Below are 25,250 nucleotides of genomic sequence, written 5' to 3' on the forward strand. Positions count from 1 at the left end.
AAGCCTTTTTCGCCCTCATTTTAACTGCAACTCAATAGGTTTCGGCTTTGCCTTCTCCCCCGGAGCTGAGCTCCTCTGAACAAGCTGGAGGGGGGCGGGTGCTGGGACTGGGGCTATGAGCTCCACGAGCTCACAGATTGCAGCTAACAGGACATTTTTGCACTTCTTAATGCCAAAAGCTGCCTTGGGTGCTGGTTTGCTTCCAAGGCGCACTTTGAAAGAAGGGTGGAAGGCTCTAGATGATCCTGAAATCTCTGCACTCAAGATGCTCTTAGTTAAGACACGGGGTGAGATTTGATATCAGCAAAAGGATACTGGGGTCAAAGTAGATGGTGCAAAGTTAGGGTGAGTGGGGAAGGCTTCAGATGACTGCAAGAATCTGACTCTTCTAGGCCTCAGTTTCCTCATACATATAGTGGGGCTAACAGCCTCCTTCCAAGTGAGGATGTGGGGAGATAATATGAGAGTAAAGTGTTCATCCTCAAATCAGGCAGAGGGTAAGTGATTAAAAAACAAGAGTCGAGCCGGGCGCAGTGGCTCACGCCTGTAATCCTAGCACTTTGGGAGGCTGAGGCGGGCGGATCACCTGAGGTCAGGAGTTTGAGACCAGCCTCAACATGGAGAAACCCCGTCTCTACTAAAAATACAAAATTAGCCGAGCATGGTGGTGCATGCCTGTAATCTCAGCTACTCTGGAGGCTGAGGCAGGAGAATTGCTTGAACCTGGGAGGCGGAGGTTGCGGGGAGCTGAGATTGTGCCATTGCACTCCAGCCTGGGCAACAAGAGCAAAACTCCGTCTTAAAACAAAACAAAACAAAACAAAATAAAAAAACAACAAAAAAACAAGAGCCGCTGTCGATGTTATTGCTGGTGGTTTTATTATCATTGGCTGGGTCGGCAAGGTCACCTTGGCTGCAGGTGGCCTACAGTGGGAGAAAAAGTTAAAATCCTATCTGGGTGACATTATCGATAATTTGTGGACAGGTGGCTGCTCCAGCTCAAGATGGTAACCATGCCAACATTGCAAACGCCATCTCTCCAGAACATCATCACGTTTCCTTTGTAATATGTCCCTTGTTGTCCAGACTTCTCACCAGCTCAGAGTGAGTGTCTCACAGTATCCATGAGTAGAAAAACAAAAGACAAAAAAAAACAGGATGTGCCTTTTCTGGGTCATCTGTTCACTGGGCTCTAGTGGAGGGTTCTGGCAATGCTTTAGAAATGCAGTCCCATGTGAGGAGCAGTTGTGACCACTAGCTCAGGGTGGGATGCAAGTGAGGAATTTTTTTGTTTGTTTTGAGCCTTGTTGTCCAGGTTCAGTGCAATGGTGTGATCTCAGCTCACTGCAACCTCTGCCTCCGGGATTCAAGCGATTCTCCTGCCTCAGCCTCCTGAGTAGCTGGGAGTACAGGTGCCTGCCACCACACCCAGCTAATTTTTTGTATTTTTAGTAGAGACGGGGTTTCACCATGTTGGTCAGGCTGGTTTCAAACTCCTGACCTCAGGTGATCCACCCACCTTGGCCTCCCTAAGTGCTGGGATTACAGGCATGAGCCAACGTGCTTGGCCTTTTTTTTTTTTTTTTTTTTTTGAGATGGAGCCTCACTCTGACGCCCAGGCTGGATGGAGTGCAATGGTGCGATCTCAGCTCACTGCAACCTGTGCCTCCCGGGTTTAAGCGATTCTCCTGTCTCAGCCTCCTGAGTAGCTGGGATTACAGGCACACACCAACACACCACGCTAATTTTTGTATTTTTAGTAGAGACAGGGTTTTGCCAAGTTGGCCAAGGTGGTCTCGAACTCCTGACCTCAGGTGATCCGCCTGCCTTGGCCTCCCAAAGGGTTGGGATTACAGGCATGAGCCACTACGGCTGGCCAGTTTTTCTTTTTTAAAAATATTTTTTGTAGTCCCAACTACTCGGGAGGCCAAGGCAGGAGAATTGCCTGATGAACCTTGGAGGCGGAGGTTGCAGTGAACTGAGATCATGCCACTGCACTCCAGCCTCGGTGACAGAGAGAGACTTCATTAAAAAAAAAAGAAAAAAAAAATATAATGTGTGTGTGTGTGTGTGTGTATGTGTGTATTTTGTTTTTTGTAGAACTGGGGTTTTGCCATGGTGCCCAGGCTGGTTTTGAACTCTTGGCCTCATGTGATCCTTCCACCTCGGCCTCCCAAAGCTCTGGGATTACAGGCATAAGCCACTGTGCCAGGCTATTGGTCCCTTTTTGCAAGTGACTTGCCGGAGGGTACTCAGCTGGTGCACTGGCAGAGTAGGATTTGAACCCAAGACAAGAACCATGTTCTTTCTCAAATCACACCACACACGTGTGTTCAGGAACCCGGGAGGGCGTTTGTTCTGTTCCCCGAGTGAGACCCTGCACCAGGTGAAGCCCCAGACTTGGCTCCTCTACTGGGGACCTGCTCTGAGCCCTGAGGCAACAAAGTGTGTTTGACATTAACCATTGACCTCCCTCACCTCACTCAGGTGCTGTCTTTGAAGTTGTTCAAAGGCCCTGTTTATCGATAGGACGTAGTGCCTTGGGAGTAGGTGACCTGTCCCAGCTGGTGACCCTGATTTTTACTGATGAGGCTCTTGGGCGTTAGCAACTCTCTCCCAAGGGCAAAGAAGATGGGTGCTGGTAAGAGTGTGTAGGCCACACGGTGGGAGGCTTATGTATGCTTTGTATAATCTGAGTGACCCCAACAGGCGAGTCACACTTTGAGCTCTTCTCAGCTGACACCACGGGGTAGTGTGAGGCCCTCAGACTTGGGTGTCTGATGGACCTGAGTTTGAATCCTTGCTTTGCCCATTCCCAGTTGCATGACTTTGTTTAAGCCACGGAACAGCTCTGTGTCAGTTTCCTTATCTGTAAAATGGGAAGGAGGCCGGGCTCAGTGGCTCACACCGGTAGTGCTAGTACTTGGGAGGCCGAGGAGGGTGGATAGCTTGAGTACAGGAGTTCAAGACCAGCCTGGGCAACATGGCGAAACCCTAGCTCTATTAAACAAACAAATTTTAAAAACTGGCTGGACGCAGTGGCTCATGCCTGTAATCCCAGCACACTGGGAGGCTGAGGCAGGAGGAACATTTGAGGTCAGGAGTTCAAGACCAGCCTGGCCAACCTGGTGAAATCTCATTTCTATTAAAAATACACACAAAAAAATTAGCTGGGCGTGGTGGTGCATACCTGCAGTCCTAGCTACTCGGGAGGCTGAGGCAGCAGAATAGCTCGAACCTGGGAGGCGGAGAGTGCAGTGAGCCAAGATTGTGCCACTGCACTCCAGTCTGGGCAACAGAGCGAGACTCCATCTCTCAGAGAAAAAAACAAACAAAAAAGACTAAAAAATCCATTTAACAGATGGCCGGGCGCGGTGGCTCACGCTTGTAATCCCAGCACTTTGGGAGGCCAAGGCGGGCAGATAATGAGGTCAGGAGATCGAGACCACGGTGAAACCCCGTCTCTACCAAAAATACAAAAAATTAGCCGGGCGTGGTGGCGGGCGCCTGTAGTCCCAGCTACTCGGAGAGGCTGAGGCAGGAGAATGGCGTGAACCCTGGAGGCGGAGCTTGCAGTGAGCCGAGATCGTGCCACTGCACTCCAGCCTGGGTGACAGAGCAAGACTCCGTCTCAAAAAAAAAAAAATACACACAAAAAAATTAGCTGGGCGTGGTGGTGCATGCCTGCAGTTCTAGCTACTCGGGAGGCTGAGGCAGCAGAATAGCTCGAACCTGGGAGGCAGAGATTGCAGTGAGCCAAGATTGTGCCACTGCACTCCAGTCTGGGCAACAGAGCGAGACTCCATCTCTCAGAGAAAAAAACAAACAAAAAAGACTAAAAAATCCATTTAACAGATGGCCGGGCGCGGTGGCTCACGCTTGTAATCCCAGCACTTTGGGAGGCCGAGGTGGGCGGATCACGAGGTCAGGAGATCGAGACCACGGTGAAACCCCGTCTCTACTAAAAAAATACAAAAAATTAGCCGGGCGCGGTGGTGGGCGCCTGTAGTCCCAGCTACTCAGAGAGGCTGAGGCGGGAGAATGGCATGAACCCAGGAGGCGGAGCTTGCAGTGAGCCGAGATTGCGCCACTGCACTCCAGCCTGGGTGACAGAGCGAGACTCCGTCTCAAAAAAAAAAAAAAAAAAAAAAAAATCCATTTAACAGATGAGGCACAAGAGTTTAAATGATTTTCTCTGAAAAAATTAGCTGGGTGTGGTGATGTTTGCCTTGTAGCCCCAGCTACTTGGGAGGCTGAGGCAAGAGGATCGCTTGAACCTGGGAGGCAGAGGTTGCAGTGAGCTAAGAGAGCACTATTGCACTCCAGCCTGGGTGACTGGGTGAGGCTCTATCTCAAAACAAAACAAAAGCCAACAAACAAAAAAACAGGAAAGGAAATCGGACCAGCCTTACAGGGGTATCTTGAGGGAAAAAAAAAATGCCCATTTCTGCAAAGCACCTTGCCTGGTGCTAGGAACATGGTAGATGGTTCCTTAGAGTGCATGAGGATGGGGTCACCAAGGATAGGGCAGTGTGTGAAGAGGGCTCGGGACAAAGCCCTGAGGAACCCTAGTATTTTGGGGTAGGCTAGAAGACAAGCCTATACAGCAAATAGAAGAGCAACGGCTGGAGCAGCAGAAGGGAAGCTGGGAGACTCAGTCAAGGAAGGGTGAGCAGTCGTGCCCAGTCCAGCCAAGAGGGCCAGGGAGGTGGGCACTATGAAGCGTCTTTGGCTTTGACAACAAGCAGGGCTCTGGTGACCACGGTGGAGGAGTGGGGACAGGGCCAGACCACACTGAGCTGATGGGTGGGTAGGAGGTGAGGAAGAGGAGATGGGGAAGTTTGGTGAGAAGAAAGGCTTCATGGGAGAACCAGAGTGTCCTTTACACATGTCAGAAGTCAATTATTTAGAATGCTCCAGCTCTACCTAATTTTCAGTGTTTTGAAATCAATCTTAGTCCAACCTCATCAGAAAAGCTGGAAGGGCTCTAAGCCCTCTAAGAGCTAGAAGGAACTGAGGAGTTCCCCCCATCCAGGGCTGGCCCTCCTCCCATCTCTCACTGGGACCCCATCGTTATGCGGGGTGGAGTGGATGATTCATTACTATCTAGCATGCTCTTTAAATATATTCACTAGGGGAAAGATCAGCCTGGTTTGTTAACCTCGATTCCAACAGCAAAGGTGACTCTTCAAAGCATGGTGAAGCCTGGGGTAGGGGCCTCCTCCCAGACCCACATTCAAATTCTGTTTCATGGGCCCCCAAAAGTATGATCGTTTCAGCATCACAGCAGGAAGAGGAAGGCCTGGGAGGCAGGAAACCTGGTATGGAGGCCCCAGCTCTGCTCACTCGCTGTGCAAACTAGGGCCAGCCCCTCCTTTCCCTCAGACCTCAGTTTCCCCTTATTCAGGATAAGGGGTTAGACAGGGGCAATTCTAAGGGTCTTGCCAGCTCTGACATTTCAGCATGTGGATATCTATTCTAAAGTCCTTGAAACAGTTAAGTCCAATTCTCCAGATGGAAAACAGGTCCAGAAAAGGCCTAGTCTCCAGTTCCCTCCCTTCTCCCTTCGAACACGTCTTACTCTCTAGAGCAAGATTCCAGGCCTGAAATATGGCTTCCCAATTACCTAAGGATGAAGCCTCAAATCTCCGGCCTGGCATTTAAAACACTTCGTAATCTTGTTTTACCCAACCTCACTTCCCATTCTTAGGCCTCTCTTCTCACCATCTCCCAGGTCACTGCCAAGCCTTTGCCCATGCTGTACCCCACGTCTTAATCTTTTTCCTGACTCTCCTTCAAGATCCAGCTTATCCCTGTGGGCTGAGCATGCAGTAGATGCTCAATAAAATTCTCAGCGATCCCAAGACCCCTTCTCCTGCACTGCCCTTGGCATGTTGAAGTCAAGTCGGGTCCTTGTTTTAATCATCATTTTCCTAGCTTGTTGAGTAGCCCAGCCCAGGGCCTGGCACAAGGGACCCTCAGCATCCAATACCAGCCAGGATTGGGAGGGGCTCAGTGACCAGCCAGTTGGGCCACTCCAGCTCTTTGCCACAAGAGAAAGTCCAGCTTGGGTTTGGACTCAGTCCTGGCCTCACCACTTACAGGCTGTGTAACCCTGAGCAAGTCACTAACCTCGATTTTCCTCAGGTTCCACATTTTATTTTATTTTTTTTATTTTTATTTTTGAGACGGAGTCTCGCTCTGTCGCCCAGGCTGGAGTGCAGTGGCGCGATCTCGGCTCACTGCAAGCTCCGCCTCCCGGGTTCACGCCATTCTCCTGCCTCAGCCTCTCCGAGTAGCTGGGACTACAGGCGCCCGCCACCACGCCCGGCTAATTTTTTTTGTATTTTTAGTAGAGACGGGGTTTCACCGTGGTCTCGATCTCCTGACCTCGTGATCCGCCCGCCTCGGCCTCCCAAAGTGCTGGGATTACAAGCGTGAGCCACCGCGCCCGGCCATAGGTTCCACATTTTAAATATGGGGAGACCAGCTGTGCCCACTGCGGGCTGGGTAGTGAGGATTAAAGAGGAGAATGCTTGTGCGGGACTAGCACTGGGCTGGCTCCTAATGTGTCCTGAATATTACTTGTCCGGGCCTGGCCACCCAGTCCCCTCCTCTGGTGGAAGGCACAGCCTGCCCAAGGCTACGTCTCAGGTTGGGTTCGATTGTGTGTGTCTGTGTGGCGGGGCTGTCCCCGAGGGTCGGACTCGATCCTGCCCGGACCAGTACAGACCCACGCACAAGGTGTGGCCCAGCAGAACCCATGGACAGGCAGGGCTCGGGGAGGGCGGGACGGCTGGGGCGGGGCTGGGGTGACCCGCCCCTCGGGGCACGCGGCCTCCCGGCTTCTCCGCCGGTAGGTTTGCTTGCTTTTGGGGCCCTTCTCAAGCCAGATCTCTAACGTGGATGGAGTGGCGCGTTTCAGGGTGGGGCTATGACAATGCACTGCCTGTGCAGCCGCCATTACCGCGCCCCCTCCTCCGGCTCCGCAGTCTCTTGCCCGGCTTTCCCTTCTCCACCTCCATCTCTGCGGCGGTAAAATGCAGCACTCGCAGAGCGCCTGCGCGGCTTTCAGGCCGGGCGGCGGCGGCGGCAGTGTCTATTTATAGTAGGTGACGTCACCTTGAAATAGACCGTTAGGGCCGGCCCGCCCTTCCCCCCTCCCACTCCCGCCGCTCCCCGCCGCCCGGCCTGGCCACTCTCACTGCGCAGGCGTCGTCCCGTCCTCCCATCCCCCAGCGCGGCAGCCTCTCCTCCTTCGGCGGTGTCGGCGGCGCGAGCCACAGCGCGCGGGGCGAGCCAGCGAGAGGGCGCGAGCGGCGGCGCTGCCTGCAGCCTGCAGACTCCGGCCGGCCGGCGAGCCAGTGCGCGTGCGCGGCGGCGGCCTCCGCAGCGACCCGGGAGCCGACTGACTGGCGGCGGGCGGGCTAGCGAGCCAGCGGTGTGAGGCACGAGGCGAGGCCGAGCCGCGAGCGACATGGGGGACCGGGAGCAGCTGCTGCAGCGGGCGCGGCTGGCCGAGCAGGCGGAGCGCTACGACGACATGGCCTCCGCCATGAAGGCGGTGAGCGCGCCGGGAGTCTGGGCGGCTGGCCGGGGAGTCCTGGCGTTGGGGAGGGACGGGGATGGCCGCGGGCGGCGTTCCGCTCCCGGCCATGGGCGACCCGGCGACCCGGCTGGGCGTGGCCGCCCGCCAGCCCGCCCGCCCTTAGCCGGCGTTTCCCTCTCCCGCTGGGTGCCCCGCCACTTCCTGAGGCTGGGCCCGGGGTGGGGGATCCGGGAGGGTGCAGCTCTGGGTCGCGGAGGCAGCCCCGGGAGAGGGGCGGGGCGGTCGGATTCGCCACATCTTAGTTCGGAGCCCGGGCGGGGGCAGAGGGTGCCCTGGGGGACTCGAAGGAGCCGCATTCTTCCTAGAGCGTTTCACCGGACCCAAGGGCTCCCCCTCTCGTCTTCCTCCGTTCCCCAACTTGGAATAAAGAATCACCTAGTGAGTGGCGCCCTGTCTCAGCTGGTTTTCTCTGCCACGACCTCAAGTCTGTAATTCCGATCTGTTTTGCTCTGCTCTTTCGAATTGTTCTGGTTCCATATTCCCACGCCTGGGGGTCTGGCTTTGTGTGCGAAAGACCCCTTTCCTGCAGTTTAGGCGTGGACGGGGGCGGGAGAGTGGGCGGAGGATGTGGGGCCCCACTCCACAGCCTCAGGTTTGCTGCTGCGCTGTCTGCTTGGAGATTAAAATGAAACGTGACTTCTAGGTGAGACGAATCTGTGTGCCTTTGCATTCCTGAGACCCTCATAAATCGATTCTGCAGCTTCTCCGGTGGAGGAGTCGTGCCCAGCCACACCCTAGCAAAATACCGTGGGTCACACACCACCTGCATTTCTGAGTTCCGGTTACCATCTCTCACTCTCCACGTTATTTTACGTTTTCTGTAAATGAATATTTCCTCTCCCTGCGTCAAGGTCACACAGTGGTAGAACTACAACTGCGGCCACCAACCTGCTATGTTCAGTGTACGACCTCCTGAGACCTGGGAGGATCCCCTTGAACTCCGCCTTGGACGTATAGATTCAGAAATTCGGGCGGTGAGACTCAGACATCTGCATTGTAACCAGCTGTCACAGGCAATTTTTAGCTGGCTTAAGTCTGAGAATTACTGCCCATGATTATAGTAAATGTATCCTTTGCTGGCTTTTTGGAGGGAGTTCCGAAAAAGCTGCCAATACAAAGGCTCCCTAAAATCTTAAGTCATTTGGAAAGCTCATTTGAAGGCTTTTGATGTTAATATCAGATGAAATATGTAGTTGGGGCCAATATTTAGGATCGTTCAGGTAAGAAAGGTACTTGAAGAGTTGCCTTTCCTCTGGTGTCCTTGTTACACACATAACTGGGTGTGTTTGGAAACCAGCAACACCGTTGCCCGTATGTTGATTTGTTGGTGATCTTGACTTGAGCACTATTAGCATGCTGTTGTGGTGAGGCAGGTTTTCTTCTAAACCGGGGGACGGTCTAGGTCTGGAGGCTGAACTTTATATAATTCAGGGGGTCCTTTAAAAGAAAATTTAAAATATAATTTTGCATATTTTACAGAAATGGGACTGACGAATGCATTTCCTTGGAAGGGACCCTGAACCTTAATTTTCTTTGGGATAAAGCTGCCTCTATCCACAGCAGGTCACACTTAAGCCCTTCCTCCCCAGTAACTGAGTGGTGCTGGGATTATGCAGGCTGAGGCCTCTCCACACATTTTCATGAAGTGGTTGCTCACCCTCTAAGTGAGACGTAAAGACTGCAGTGTTAGGAGCCCTTTGGGAAATAAATGTGGTGAAAAGAAGGGCGGGACAAGGTTTAAAGGAAGGGGAAATGGAGGTTAAGGAAAAATGGCTAGAAGGTGTGTTCTGGAACAGTCAGAAACCTGAGGCAACTTGAAATGGGGGAAAAAGGCAAGAATGGAGAGATGTTACCAGAACGAAATCTAGTTTGAGCAGAGAAAAAGACTGGCTTTCTAGTAGGCTTGTAAAATGCTTTCCTGCAGCAAGCTATTCGTGTCCATAGATTTTCTCTGGAGGGTTAAGGTAGCCTTTTGTAAACCAAAGGAATCTATAATATCTATATTTGAAATAATTGAGTTGGAAAAGCCACCCAGCATGGAAGAGTCAATCCAAGCTTTAATTCTGCCATCTCAGAATGGTGATAAACCGTTTCTCCGCCACCATCTAAATGGAATATATTGTGCTTACAGATACTTTCTTTAAAAGAAAAAAAAGAATATATTGGAAGGGACTGGCAGGGGTCACTTTCCCTGCTAAATTGGTGTTTGTAGATTAAATTCCTTTTTTTTTTTTTTTTTTTGAGACGGAGTCTCGCTCTGTCCCCCAGGCTGGAGTGCAGTGGCGCGATCTCGGCTCACTGCAAGCTCCGCCTCCCGGGTTCACGCCATTCTCCTGCCTCAGCCTCCCGAGTAGCTGAGACTACAGGTGCCCGCCAACACGCCCGGCTAATTTTTTGTATTTTTAGTAGAGATGGGGTTTCACCGCGTTAGCCAGGATGGTCTCGATCTCCTGAACTCGTGATCCGCCCGCCTCGGCCTCCCAAAGTGCTGGGATTACAGGCTTGAGCCACCGCGCCCAGCTTGTAGATTAAATTCTTAATGTTACTGGGATGACTCAGTCTCTATGTTATTAATCTCATTAGCCTTAACTAAGGCTTTTGGAAAGGGTGTAAGTTTCAGTAACCCTCTGGGTTTACCTGGGCTTTCTTCAGGGCTGTGGAAGGGCAGGTAAGTAGCCTGCTGTAGGGAGGACGGAGCAGGACACCTGTGTTGAGGATATATTCTGATGCCACCACTCTGTAACCTGAAACTTACATCTTGGCTTTAGGTCCTTTGAAGTATAAAACTAGTGATGTTGCTGTTATTAACAAGTCAGTTTTGCCTTCAGTCTTCTAACTTGTTTTCTGTTTCCTTCATAATTAAAATGCTCACTTGATAATACTGCCTTCCTGTAATGATTGATGTTCCTTATTCTACCAGCATCACCTGGAGGACAGTGTTGGTAAGCTTGAAGAAAAATCATGCATATGGGAAACAGTGGTCTTGCCTCAAACCTGTTGAGAACTTCTCTTACCTGCTTCCCTCCATAATTTGAAGAAGAAAGAAATGTTTCTGAAGTGAAGCATAAAGGAGTATCTTCAGGCTCTCTCTATCTCATACCTGCCAGCTTGCATAGAGTATAGTAGTGGGAAGAAATATTGTGAAAGATTCTAGAACCTAAGTTCTTTCTAGGCTAGGCAATTCTAGGCTACACAATTCGTAGTCTCTGTAAGTACCATTTGATAACTGAAATAAACCTATAAAGTGGGATTAAATGTTAGTCCAGAAGACTACGTGATTTAAGGAAAGAGGGAAAATAACCAGATCGATTTCTGGTGGATATTCATAGATAGACATAATTTCATCATGTATTATGGCCCTAAGTCATCTATTTTATATTAAAACATAGACGGTAACTGTGAAGTTATCAAATGTAAAAATTACTGGGCTAGCATGGTGTTTTAACACTGATACACCAGTTGATTACAGTGTTGACAGAAAACGGGCAGAAACACGTTTAAAGTACCTGCAGAATAGATATATAGAAATCTTTTTTTTTTTTTTTTTTTTTTTGAGACGGAGTCTCGCTCTGTCGCCCAGGCTGGAGTGCAGTGGCGCAATCTCGGCTCACTGCAAGCTCTGCCTCCTGGGTTCACGCCATTCTCCTGCCTCAGCCTCCCGAGTAGCTGGGACTACAGGCGCCTGCCACCACGCCCGGCTAATTTTTTTTTGTATTTTTAGTAGAGATGGGGTTTCACCCTGTTAGCCAGGATGGTCTCGATCTCCTGACCTCGTGATTCGCCCACCTGGGCCTCCCAAAGTGCTGGGATTACAGGCGTGGGCCACCGCGCCCAGCCTGAAATCTTTTTTTTTAATCAGTGTTGACCAGGTTGACCTGGAACGTGTAGCCTCGCCTCCCCGAGTGCCAGGGCAACCGGCCTGAGCCACAGTGGCTCCCTAGAAATCTTAAGTGCAGGAAACAAAACTACAGTTTAAGGAAACAGGAGTCGGAGAGGAGGGGCACTTGGCCCAACCACTGGCAAAAGGCTGTTGTTGCAACAGCTGTGAGATTCTGGGAAGTGGGGAAATGAGCAGGTGCTGTGTAAAAGTGCACAGCTGACTGCCCCAGGTGAGACAGATCAGTGTCACAGAGAGTAGGAGGATTTTGAGGTGTGATTAGTATTTTTTTTTTATTATTTTTTTAAAGAGATGGTCTTGCTCTGTCACCCAGGCTGGAGCACAGTCGTGGTGGGATCGTAATTCACTGTAGCCTTGAGCTCCTGGGCTCAAGTGATCCTCCTGAGCAGCTGGGACTACAGATGCATGCCACCATGCCCAGCTAATTATTAAATTGTATAGACAGGATCTCTATATGGTGCCCAAGTTGGTCTCAAACTCCTGGCCTCAAGCAATCCTGCCTCAGCCTATTAAAGTGCTGGGATTATAGGAGTGAGCTACCACACCCAACCAGTATGAAATCTTAAAGCCACATTGATACTATAGTTTGAAATATGTAAAAACTAGGGAGCTATGTTTCCCACTAACTGGGCATTTAAAATGTAATTGTCTTTGAGGAAGGAAGAAGGCCCTGGATTATTCTTGTAATAGTTTGAATTTAAAAGGTCCTTTCAGGTGGGCAAACAGCTTATGTGGCTTTCTTGCACTGAAATAGAAACTGTGGTCCCCATGTGGGTTTGGGTCCCTGAATTATCCCCAGAAGAACTTCCACAGTCCAGAACTGACTCCCTTAAAGAAACCAAAAATGTGTTTTCTTTGGTGGGGATTTTCTTTAGTTGGTCTTTGGGATTTTATATTAGTGACAGACTGTAGCATCACACTTTTCCAGAAATACGGTTTCGGAGAGGGTACCCCTAATGTTTTGTGTGTGTGTGTGTGTGTGACATTCAGCAAGTTTATATAACATTTTACTTTTTTTTTTTTTTTTTTGAGATAGTTTCGCTCTTGTTGCCCAGGCTGGAGTGCAGTGGCGCGATCTCGGCTTACCGCAACCTCTGCTTTCCGAGTTCAAGCAATTCTCCTGCTTCAGCCTCCCAAGTAGCTGGGATTACAGGCATGCGCCACCATGCCATGCCCAGCTAAGTTTGTATTTTTAGTAGAGATGGGGTTTCTCCATGTTGGTCAGGCTGGTCTTGAACACCCGACCTCAGGTTATCCACCTGCCTTGGCCTCCCAAAGTGCTGGGATTACAGGCATGAGCCACGGTGCTTGGTTAGAACTTATGTAACTTTTTAGGCACTTGGTAAACAGTAGCTGTTAGTCCATGTGTACTTTTTTTTTTTTTTTTTGAGGAGTCTGCTCTGTCATCCAGGCTGGAGTGCAGTGGCACGATCTTGGTTCACTGCAAGCTCCGCCTCCTGGGTTCATGCCATTCTCCTGTATCAGCCTCCCGAGTAGCTGGGACTACAGGCGCCTGCCACCTTCCATGTGTACATTCTTGTTTAACAATTCAAGATAGGTACTGTTACTCCCTTTAACAAATGAGACTTTCAGAGGTTGATTTTCTCATGGTCAAACAGCTAGTAAGTTGTGAATCCAAGATTCAAACTCAAATTTAGAGCTCTCATTTTAACCACTGTGTAACAATGCCCCACGAGGCAAAGGGATAATATGTCTAGTATACATTCTGGTATATTAACCATTGTCAGCATTGGTGACTAAAATCCAAGAACTCTTCATAAGTGGGCTTACTAAACAAATAATTTCATCTGTTGAGTGCAAGTCGTTTTTTTTTTTTTCCAAATATGATTAAGAACAATTTGCTACTTACAGGTTTTAGCTACAACAGAGAAACATAAGAAGGAAACTCACATATCTGGATTTTGCTTGTTCTGAAGGCTTGGAGGCTTTTTTTTTTTTTTTTTTTTTTGGCTTAACAAAGTATTGAATTTGAGTTTCTCCTGAGTTAAGAAGTACAGGACTATGTTACATTTTATTTGGGGTATTTTAAGAAATTATTTCATATTCTTGGCACCAGTTGTTTCTCCATATTGCCTTTAATGTATTTTTCTCCTTGCACCCTTTAGTGTGTGTATATATATATATATATATATATATATATATATATTTTTTTTTTTTTTTTTTTTTTTTTTTTTTTGAGACGGAGTCTCGCTCTGTCGCCCAGGCTGGAGTGCAGCGGTGCAATCTTGGCTCACTGCAAGCTCCGCCTCCCGGGTTCATGCCATTCTCCTGCCTCATCCTCTCCGAGTAGCTGGGAGTACAGGCGCCCACCACCACGCCCGGCTAATTTTTTTGTATTTTTTAGTAGAGACGGGATTTCATCGTGGTCTCGATCTCCTGACCTCGTGATCCGCCTGCCTCGGCCTCCCAAAGTGCTGGGATTACAATCGTGAGCCATCGCGCCCGGCCACCCTTTAGTATATTTTTATGCAGGCCTCAAAATTTCTGTCTCTAGGTTGCTGGTAAAATTCCTCCTAGTGTCCAAGTGGAGGCAGCTTGTCTTCTGTCCCAGCATTTTGGTGCTCCTCCCACCCCTACTCCTGGCTGCAGTGGCATTCCCTTCTGCGGTGGTGAGTGTTGGCACTTCCAATGATCCGAACCTGGCACAGCTTCTGAAGCCTTCAATTCGGATGCCTCTAGGGACAGTAGCATGCAGTAATGCCATTCAGATGGTGTTGTATTTAATCCTTGCCAATCCCCATGAAAATGTTCAGTTATGTCAAAAGCAAGGCAAAAGCAGTCTCTTGACTATACAAGGGTAGCTGTTTTATTTGACTAAAATTTAGCTTAGAGTGGATGTTACTTACCTGAACTTGCCTGCTCTGAGCTTGAGGTTTAGCCTATTTGTGGTCTTACAGAATTGCAGCCTCATCCTGGTGAGGATAAGGGGCTCAGCCTGACCCTGGCTGGTGATGTTCTTGCACAGTGGCCCGTAGGACTTGGTCTGTTGGTGGGTATCTTTCCAGCTTGGGGCCAGGCCAGGCAAGATCCTCACTTCCTAAGCATTAACTTGAGAAAGAGCTCAGCAAGCTTTCATCCCTCTAGCTCACTTTTTGTTTTTTTGAGACAGTCTTGCTCTGTCACCCAAGCTGGAGTGCAGTGGCACAATCCTGGCTCACTGCAACTTCCACCTCCCGGGTTCAAGCGATTGTCATGTCCCACCCAAGTAGCTGGGATTACAGGCGCACGCCACCATGCCCGGCTAATTGTTGTATTTTTAGTAGAGACGGGGTTTCTCTATATTGAGTGAGTTGGTGTCGTACTCCCTGGCCTCAAGTGATCCGCCTGCCTTGGCCTCCCAAAGTGCTGGGATTACAGGTGTGAGCCATCACACCTGGCCCCTCAAACCCTCAAACTCACTTTCAATACACACACACACACACACACACACACACACACACACACACACACACTTCTGCCAAAGAAGCTTAAAGGTTTTATGATGTGGTTATGTTTACTTAATCGTGAGAATCATTTACTCAAAAGCAAGCTGGTTGATAGCATGTAGGTGTGGGTAACTATAAAGGATGAGCCCATAGCATGTGTGGAGCTGTGAAGGATGGCAGCATATTCGAGTGAGGTAACATTACCCCTAACTTAGGCAGCTATGGCCTGGCAGCTCAGGGGTAGCATTTTTGTTTGCTCAGTGTTACTTTTGATGTTGGATGTTTCCCAGATTAAGAACTTTAAATTTTCCTAAATAGTCCCTGCACTGTTTTTGGCAGTGATCTATTTTTACTCACACACATAGTTTTTTGCCCTGTGAGTAGTGGGAGGAGGCCCTTAGGGGTTTTTGGATAAATGAATAGTGTCATAGGAAGATAAGTGAATGATCAGCAGGCCATTTAGTAATCAGCAGACATTTAGTAATGTTGGGTAGTCCTGGAGCAGAGAAAATCTGTGAAATGAGTGCCCTGGGGTGGGGACTAGGTGTAGCCAAAGGCTGTTTGGTCAGGATGTTAGTAAAACTGGCTAACAGGGAGTCCAGTCCTTAAAAGAAATGGAGAGGAGGGCCTTTGTGCATGGGAAGAGCCCATCAGTTTAAGGTTGTCCTTCAGGAAGGGTGTAAGTAGGATTACAGAGGGTGGGAAGGCAGGCAGGACACCTAGAAAGCAGAGAGGCTATGAGCAGAGGTGGCGAAACCCCTGGTTTGTGGCCAGGTGAAGACTCGGTGCCGTGTGGCTACACTGAGGGAAGGTGCCGTGTGGCAGAAATGACTGTTGTAATCTTGGTGTTAGAGCGGAAAGAGGCAGAAAACTACTGTCTAGGCCTGTCTCTAAAATTCTGTCTTGTTTTTGATTCATGTTCCTAATTTGTGGAGATGCAGCAAATCTGATTTCATTAGATTTTGCAGATTATCTTAGGTAGCATGGTTGGGGCCTGGAGAGCATCCATTACTGTGTGTTGCCACCCAGTGTTTGCCTCTCTTAGTACAGTTTATGACTGAACTTTTCATTAGTTCTCCTGGCTCCTGTATTTTGGTATTTGAAGTGTTGGGAACTGGTGCTAAGTATCATCCATCAAGATTGGCTATACATCTTTTTGTTTTAATGGACCGTCTGATTTTACATGGGTCTATAAACTTCCAGTCTGGGAAAAACTCAGTTTTCTTTAGTTATCTGGTCAAGTAGTAAGCCATCTTCATTTCATGTTTCCTTTTGTTAACTGAATTGTAACCCAGGAGTATTAAAAAATACTGTATTTAAATGTATCCAGTTATTTCCTAGTTAGGCTCTGGCTGGCGTATTAGGAACAATATTTGCTTGCTGAGATATTTTAGTCACCCTCAGCTAATGCTGATAGTGATTCATTCAGACTGGCAGGCAACCAGATGATTGTTATATAAACACTAATACTCCCAGTAAATGATTTTTCTTGTGAAGGTGTCATCATAAATACTGCCCAGTAGCCTTTTTTGGCAGTGTATTCCTGATGGAGAAAGAATATGCTTACAGATACACGCAAACTTCACGTTAGTAGGATCAGCTCCATCACGCCCTGCCACACCTTTTATTGGTGCACAGGAAAAACGAAATCATGGCATGTTGGAGCTGAAGGAGGCCTTGGAGATCGTTTGGGCTAATCCTGCTCATTTTACCTTGGATGTCCAAAAAGGTTGTGATTTGTTTAAGGTCACATAGCTAGCTCAGACTAAACTTCACATGTCTTGGGTTTAATAATTATACCGCCTTTTGTGTTATGCAAGCATTCTGTATTATACATACATGTATTTCAGATATGCACTCACTTTAAATGATACACTCTGGGAAGTTACCTTGTTGTATCTTTGCCAGTTTCACAGAAGCAGCTTTGTTAGTCACAGGAGGAAGTATATTGTGACTCCTTATGGATATTATTTGTATTTTAATGCCAAATGGCCTTAGTTGGATTTAATTACTACAAGATCAAAGGAGCTCTCCAAATTCTGTTGTTGCCTTATGCTTTGTTTTATTGAATATTGCTCTAGAAATGCAAGTCGTTCTAGAAGACTCAAGCATTCTGAAATTTATCAGAATATTTGGGATGGAATTTTGATTTAGAAGTGTTGTTCCGCGCCGGGCGCGGTGGCTCACGCTTGTAATCCCAGCACTTTGGGAGGCCAAGGCGGGCGGATCACGAGGTCAGGGGATCGAGACCACAGTGAAACCCCGTCTCTACTAAAAATACAAAAAATTAGCTGGGTGGTGGCGGGCGCCTGTAGTTCCAGCTACTCGGAGAGGCTGAGGCAGGAGAATGGCGTGAACCCGGGAGGCGGAGCTTGCAGTGAGCCGAGATTGCACCACTGCACTCCAGCCTGGGCGACAGAGCGAGACTCCGTCTCAAAAAAAAAAAAAAAAAAAAAGAAGTGTTGTTCCCTTAAAAGACTAAGTAGTTACTCATCTTTTTGTAGTTCATAAGCGTGATGATTGGGTTTTGACGTGCATGTGTGAGATGTGCCACCCTCAAACCTTGTTACAACGTAGACACATGACCCTCTGATGTGGGGGAAAAAAGACTAAGTTATTAAATATTTACAAAGTCTCTATTTTCCATAAGAAAATGTATGTAAGTGTTTAAAGGCACTTACTGGAGGAGGAAACTGGTGGGGTTATAGCTGTTCAACTGGATTTAAGGGGAGCATGGATTGTAGATTCATGGTAGACTGGGGCAGATCACAGTGAGAGGTATGGAGACTACTAATGAATATGTGAGGATGAATAATGAGAACCCTGGCTTGACTGGAGTGGAGGCAGCACCCCTGGGGAATGGTCAGGATAGCTGTTAGCCAAAGACCACACTGAAAAGAAGTGGGGTTTGGTTGATGGGTAGGCAAAGGAGAAACTTAATCCTGTGTTAAGGGTTTGTAGCAGAAGAGTAGGGGTCCTGGGGACAGGGAGATGGAGAAATTAAGAGTGAGCTTGTATTTTTATTTTGTCTGGGGCTTGGGGGTAGGGAGGACTCAGACAATTGCTTGTTTTACTTTGTGAGAACTTGGCACAAGTTTTCTGATTTTTATCTGTAATAATGATTACACGTGCTGCTTATGTCCTTGAACCACTAATTCCTCAAATAAACCATCATTGTTCAGGATTTCTGATACTCCACTGCTTAGTCTTCTCAATCCATTTGAAGTGTGTCTATTTGAATATGCTATTGATAACTTTCCCCATTGAACTTGGCCTTTTCCCTCTATTGGAGGTTCTGTCCTTATAGATTGGTTTAAGTAATACCTTTTTTGTTTAGTGTTTTATGGTTTCCTAAGTGCTTTGCTTTCTTTTTTTTCATTGTTAAAATTAAAGACCTTTTGGATAAGCAGAGACTGATTTAATAAAATTAAAGACCTTTACCAGTAGGTCATATTAAGGAATCCCTCTACTTTAGATGACACACCATCTTTTAAGAGCTTGTGAAATGTCCTGGGTCAATTTAGGAAGTCATTTTCTTTGCTTGGGCCCAGACCAACTCTGTTAGGAACTCTGTTAGGAAACTCTTGTTAGTTTCCTAGGGGTTGCTGAACCTAGTACGACAAACTGGATAGCTTAAAATAATAAATGTATTCTCTCGTAGTTCTGGACGCTAGAAGTTTGAAAGTGAGGTGTAGGCAGACCACGCTCCCTCTGAAGGCTGTAGGGAAGAATCCTTCCTAGGCACTCTCCCAGCTTCTGGTGGCTTCTGGCAACCCTTGGTGTTCCTTGGCTTGTAGATGCATCACTCCAGTCTTTGCCTCCACTGTCACATGGCGTTCTTCCTCTGTGTGTCCAAATCTCACTATCCTTATAAGGACACCTGTAATTAATTGCACTTAGGGCACACCCTAATGTCCAGTATGAGTTCATCTTAACTAATTACATCTGCAAAGACCCTATTTCCAAATAAGGTCACATTCACAGGTACCTGGGGTCAGAACTTCAGCATATCTTTTGGCGGGGGACACAGTTCAACCCACTGCAAAGTCTAATAATGCTCTTCCTACCAACTGCATAGCTAGTTCACTTGGAGTTGGCATCATGGAGAACTAAGGGAAGTTAAAGCTTGTGAAATTTAACTCTTCCACTTAAAATAACTGATGCTTCCATCCTTGATGGACCAGAGTTTCCTGTGAGGTAGGTCACAGTACAACTTGCTGCTGAGTAGCTGTGCTTCCTTTCACCAGGAGCTGGGGGCACTTTCATGTCACTAATGAATTAGTCTCCATTTTGGTTTGAGAGAGGGCTGGGAGTGTCAGTTAGGGTTCCATGTGTAGCCACACAGGGCGAAGCTCTGGCCACTGGACCTGTGTGATGTTCATCTGATCTGTGAAGCCCCACCATCTGTTAATGTGTATTTGAGGAGTGGTCGGTTCTTTCCAGAGTATAAAGCTGGAAGCAGAGTCTGGAACACTTCCAGTCTGTTGTCTTTGAACATTTGACAAAGGGACCGCACGATCTTACTGTTCAGAGTATCTTTTTTTTTTTTTTTTTTTTGAGACGGAGGCTCACTCTGTCGCTAGGCTGGAGTGCAGTGGTGTGATCTTGGCTCACTGCAACCTCGAGATTCAAGAGTTTCTCTTGCCTCAGCCTCCTAAGTAGCTGGGACTACAAGCGCGTGCCACCACGCCCAGCTAATTTTTGTATTTTTAGTAGAGATGGGGTTTCACCATGTTGGCCAGGATGGTATCGATCTCTTGACCTCGTGATCCGCCCGCCTTGGCCTCCTGAAGTGCTGGGATTACAGGCATAAGCCACCGCACCTGGCCTGTTCAGAGTATCTTTTGCAGAATAGCTGAAGATCGAGCTTTTCTTCTTCACCATTGTGTACTGCTGCTGTACAACCTTTTCATAATTATCCTTAGTCCTATTCCTCTACCAAGGTGAAAGCAACATCTTATCAGACCCGAATTATGAATTTCTCAAGCCCCTATGATTTTCTGTTTTGGGTGCGAAGTATTTATCTCTTCTATTAGACTACAGTCTTTCTTCACATAGGATTCATATCTATATTGGTTTTGTCCATGGGTGGTTTTTATTCTCCAGAGTGACTGACTTGTTCATAATCCCGTTCTTGAGAAGAATTATTGATTATGCTGAAGGGAAGGCTTCTTACCAAGATTTTCAGATTTTGCTTTCAATGTTTATCTTTTTGGGGTTTTGCAGGTGACAGAGCTGAATGAACCTCTCTCCAATGAAGATCGAAATCTCCTCTCTGTGGCCTACAAGAATGTGGTTGGTGCCAGGCGATCTTCCTGGAGGGTCATTAGCAGCATTGAGCAGAAAACCATGGCTGATGGAAACGAAAAGAAATTGGAGAAAGTTAAAGCTTACCGGGAGAAGATTGAGAAGGAGCTGGAGACAGTTTGCAATGATGTCCTGTCTCTGCTTGATAAGTTCCTGATCAAGAACTGCAATGATTTCCAGTATGAGAGCAAGGTGTTTTACCTGAAAATGAAAGGTGATTACTACCGCTACTTAGCAGAGGTCGCTTCTGGGGAGAAGAAAAACAGTGTGGTCGAAGCTTCTGAAGCTGCCTACAAGGAAGCCTTTGAAATCAGCAAAGAGCAGATGCAACCCACGCATCCCATCCGGCTGGGCCTGGCCCTCAACTTCTCCGTGTTCTACTATGAGATCCAGAATGCACCCGAGCAAGCCTGCCTCTTAGCCAAACAAGCCTTCGATGATGCCATAGCTGAGCTGGACACACTAAACGAGGATTCCTATAAGGACTCCACGCTCATCATGCAGTTGCTGCGAGACAACCTCACCCTCTGGACGAGCGACCAGCAGGATGAAGAAGCAGGAGAAGGCAACTGAAGATCCTTCAGGTCCCCTGGCCCTTCCTTCACCCACCACCCCCGTCATCACTGATTCTTCCTTGCCACAATCACTAAATATCTAGTGCTAAACCTATCTGTATTGGCAGCACAGCTACTCAGATCTGCACTCCTGTCTCTTGGGAAGCAGTTTCAGATAAATCATGGGCATTGCTGGACTGATGGTTGCTTTGAGCCCACAGGAGCTCCCTTTTTGAATTGTGTGGAGAAGTGTGTTCTGATGAGGCATTTTACTATGCCTGTTGATCTATGGGAAATCTAGGCGAAAGTAATGGGGGAGATTAGAAAGAATTAGCCAACACAGGCTACAGTTGATATTTAAAAGATCCATTTAAAACAAGCTGATAGTGTTAAGCAGTACATCTTGTGCATGCAAAAATGAATTCACCCCTCCCACCTCTTTCTTCAACTAATGGAAAACTGTTAAGGGAAGCTGATACAGAGAGACAACTTGCTCCTTTCCATCAGCTTTATAATAAACTGTTTAACGTGAGGTTTCAATAGCTCCTTGTTTTTGCCTCTTTAAATTATGACGTGCACAAACCTTCTTTTCAATGCAATGCATCTAAAAGTTTTGATACTTGTAACTTTTTTTTTTTTGGTTGCAATTGTTTAAGAATCATGGATTTATTTTTTGTAACTCTTTGGCTATTGTCCTTGTGTATCCTGACAGCACCATGTGTGTCAGCCCATGTCAATCAAGATGGGTGATTATGAAATGCCAGACTTCTAAAATAAATGTTTTGGAATTCAGTGGGTAAATAAATGCTGCTTTGGGGATATTATCTCTGTTTGGTCTTGATTTTTCCCCTCTCAAGGAACTGTTTAACCAGTCACAAATTGCGGTTTGAATCTCTCAAACATGGAAGCATTTGTAGTACATTATCCAAGTTTTCCTGCCCTGATTTCATTACATATTTTGCAGCACACACATAGGATTCATAGATTTTAAATAGTTTTCTGTGAACCCAGCTAACATAGCCTCTCTGATCAATTTTCCTGATAACTGGTGCTTTTTAATGAGCCTTGCAGAACAAAATGCAGTCTTCCACAGTATAGCACCTCTGAAACGTTGTGGGCTGTGTTTAACCTGAGAGTGTATTTAACACTGAAGGTAAATACTGAGCTTATACATGTCCTCAAGTTTTCTTAATGTAATAAAATATTAGGGGCACAACTTGCACCCCTGAAATCTTTAGTGATTATTGTTAAGCATTTAGTATTCTTTAAGATAGAAAAGCAAACCTCATTGAGTTAAAAAGCCTAACCTACCCCTTAAACACTTGCTTGATCCCAAGGTGTCTCTCTTGAGCCTCGGCATCACTGGCTGACTGTTGTTGAGTGAGGTGGTTTCCAGCTCCTCACGATTTTTATCACCTCCAGAGTGGCACCTAGGAACGAACCTTTGTTAGGTGAGGTGGTTCAGTTACACAGAACCTTTAAACACCTTTTTCTGTTTGTTTTTTTGAGACGGAGTCTCGGTGTGTCATCCAGGCTGGAGGGCAGTGGCATGATCTCGGCTCACTGCAGCCTCCGCCTCCCAGGTTCCAGCCATTCTCATGCCTCAGCCTCCTGAGTAGGTGGGATTACAGGCGCCCACCACCACACCAGGCTAGTTTTTGTATTTTTAGTAGAGATGAGGTTTTGAATGTTGGCCAGGCTGCTTTCAAACTCCTGACTTCATGTGATCCACCCACCTTGGCCTCCCAAAGGGCTGGGATTACAAGCGTGAGCCACCGTGCCCAGCCTTAAACACCTTGACTAAAGTTTGGCATTAGACTGATGGAAATGGCCATGACACCATCTCTGTCCTTGAATTTATATTGTGGAGCACATAACTTGTAGGCATGTAAGTTTAACCTGTTCCTTATTCTGAAGTAGAGTATGAGCCCCGCCCCCCAACCCCCCACGTGCTGATGAATACGGCTCAGGAAGCCTGTTTCAAGTTGACCTAATTTTAAGATAAAGTGGTTATTGAGTTTCACTTCAGTTAGTAGGTCAGCTATTTGAAAGTCAACAAGCTTTATATGGCTAAGACACTTGGTTTTGATAAACATGGAGACAAAAGGTTGCTGGGCCGTGGTGGCGTGCGCCTGTAGTCCCAGCTGCTTGGGAGGATGAGGTGGAAGGATGGAGCCCGGGAGGTCGAGGCTGCAGTGAGCCGTGATTGCGCCACTGTACCCCAGCCTGGGAGATAGGAAGACCTTTCTCTCTGTCTCTCTCACACACACACAAAAGGCTCTTACATTTTCTTTTTTTGTTTGAGATGGGAGTCTCACTCTTGTCACCCAGGCTGGAGTGCAATGCCTCAGCCTCCTGAGTAGCTGGGATTACAGGCACCCGCTGTCATGCCCGGCTAATTTTGGTATTTTTGTGGAGATGAGGTTTCACCATGTTGGCCAGGCTGGTCTTGAACTCCTGACCTCAAGTGATCCTCCCACCTCAGCCTCTCAAAGTGCTGGGATTACAGGCATGAGCCACTGTGCCCAGTCACTTTTACATTTGAAATGTCCTTTGCAGTTGCTAAAGCATTCACATTTACATTTCACAGCTGTCTTGTGAAAGGTTTTGTCCCACTTTACAGATAAGGAAGCTAAAGTGCAAAGGTTGTGGATCTCTAGAATTGATACAGCTGGTAAGCTAGAGGACAGCTACGCCGGGCGTGGTGGCTCACGCTTGTAATCCCAGCACTTTGGGAGGCCGAGGCGGGCGGATCACGAGGTCAGGAGATCGAGACCACGGTGAAACCCCGTCTCTACTAAAAATACAAAAAATTAGCCCGGCGTGGTGGTGGGCGCCTGTAGTCCCAGCTACTCGGAGAGGCCAAGGCAGGAGAATGGCGTGAACCCGGGAGGCGGAGCTTCCAGTGAGCCGAGATTGTGCCACTGCACTCCAGCCTGGGCGACAGAGCAAGACTCCGTCTCAAAAAAAAAAAAAAAAAAAAAAGCTAGAGGACAGCTTCCACCCAAGATTTATTCAGAATTTTAACAGCCCTCTGGGGGGCCTGGGGAACCTTGGCAAGCTGTGCCACCTTTGAGGTTCAGGTCCCTCATTTTTTAAGCGTAGGATTTGGGTTATGTTTTAATTTAACTCTTAAGCTCATGGTGTGTAAGGCACCTTCTTTGGGAATGAGATAGGGGGAAGTATGGACATGCATGATTAATATTAGCCACATAGGTCGGGTGCAGTGGCTCATGCCTGTAATCCCAGTACTTTGGGAGGCTGAGGTGGGTGGATCACTTGAGGTTAGGAGTTCAAGACCAGTCTGACCAACATGGTGAAACCCTGCCTCTACTAAAAATACAAAAATTAGCTGGGCGTGGTGGCTGGTGCCTGTAATCCCAGCTATGATGGAGGCTGAGGCAGGAGAATCACTTGAACCCAGGAGGTGGAGGTTGCAGGGAGCCGAGATTGTCCCACTGCACTCCAGCCTGGGCAACATAGTGAGACTTGGTTTCAAAAAAAAGAAAAGGAGGTTAGCCACATAAATAATAGATGAGGCTCTTTGAAAGGACCTAAGAGGGTGCTATAAATTACATGTGATGTAAGCCTGGAAGTCTTCACTGCTGCATATTTTTTCCCCAATTCTACTCAAAACATTTTAAATCTTGTCAAGATAACTTTCTCAAATAGTTAAGAAGGGGTCATCTCAATGTTACGGCACGAGAAATTAAAGTCCAGAGAAATGAAATAGCTTTCTAGGTCATGGCAAAATTGGTGTATCTGGAGTAGCATTCAGATCCCCTGAATCCTTGTCCCTGGTTCTCTTAACTGCCATGCTCTTTGGGTTGAGACTAGAAAGAAAATGGATACAACACATTTCACCCTTAGGAGACTTTCAGTGTTTTTGTTTTCACTTAGAATGAAGAAATTATACTTGAAAAGGGATGTTTAAATTTATTGATGTTGGCTGGGCACGGTGGCTCACGCCTGTAATCCTAGCAGTTTGGGAGGCCGAGGTGGGCGGATCACCTGAGGTCAGGAGTTCGAGACCAGCCTGACCAACATGGAGAAACCCCATCTCTAGTAAAAATACAAAACTAGCCAGGCATGGAGGCGCATGCCTGTAATTCCAGCTACTCAGGAGCCTGAGGCAGGAGAATCACTTGAACCTGCGAGGCAGAGGTTGCGGTGAGCCGAGATCGCGCCATTGCACTCCAACCTGGGCAACAAGAGCAAAAACTCCGTCCCCCCCGCCCCCAGAAAAAAATTATTGTTGCTATTGCTTCAGATTTCCAGTAGCTCCTCAAATCCTGCTCAAAAGTCCATTTCTTTGAGTTGGGGGAAGGAGTAGGATTCTTGATAATGAAGCTATTGTTGGGTAAATTCTTGGCCGTCCTTAAATCCTTCGGGATCAGGGAGCTAGGATTCCTCTTGGCTCTGTAAGATTAAATAGG

General features: G+C 47.6%; 1 protein-coding gene and 1 non-coding gene across 2 annotated transcripts; both read left to right on the top strand.

Annotated features, from left to right (window-relative positions):
* The first annotated feature begins 7,194 nt into the window (after window positions 1-7,194).
* YWHAH (tyrosine 3-monooxygenase/tryptophan 5-monooxygenase activation protein eta) lies at window positions 7,195-21,638 on the top strand. The gene is made up of 2 exons (XM_003258119.4): window positions 7,195-7,564; window positions 20,180-21,638. The coding sequence occupies exons 1-2, from the start codon at window positions 7,478-7,480 to the stop codon at window positions 20,831-20,833; spliced, it is 741 nt and encodes a 246-aa protein (XP_003258167.1). The 5' UTR covers window positions 7,195-7,477; the 3' UTR covers window positions 20,834-21,638.
* On the top strand, window positions 17,446-17,548 carry LOC115836183. Its single transcript, XR_004031168.1, has one exon. It is a non-coding gene; the product is annotated as a small nucleolar RNA U13 (small nucleolar RNA).
* Window positions 21,639-25,250: the final 3,612 nt, after the last annotated feature.

The sequence above is a fragment of the Nomascus leucogenys genome, chromosome 7b, assembly GCF_006542625.1.
Source record: "Nomascus leucogenys isolate Asia chromosome 7b, Asia_NLE_v1, whole genome shotgun sequence".
NCBI classification, from domain to species: domain Eukaryota; kingdom Metazoa; phylum Chordata; class Mammalia; order Primates; family Hylobatidae; genus Nomascus; species Nomascus leucogenys.

Bases quoted from the DNA above. Each gene is read 5' to 3' on its own strand.
- YWHAH (XM_003258119.4), top strand. From the start codon at position 7,478: ATGGGGGACCGGGAGCAGCTGCTGCAGCGGGCGCGGCTGGCCGAGCAG. The intron at 7,565-20,179 runs GTGAGCGCGCCG...GGGGTTTTGCAG, and splicing joins TGGCCTCCGCCATGAAGGCG to GTGACAGAGCTGAATGAACC.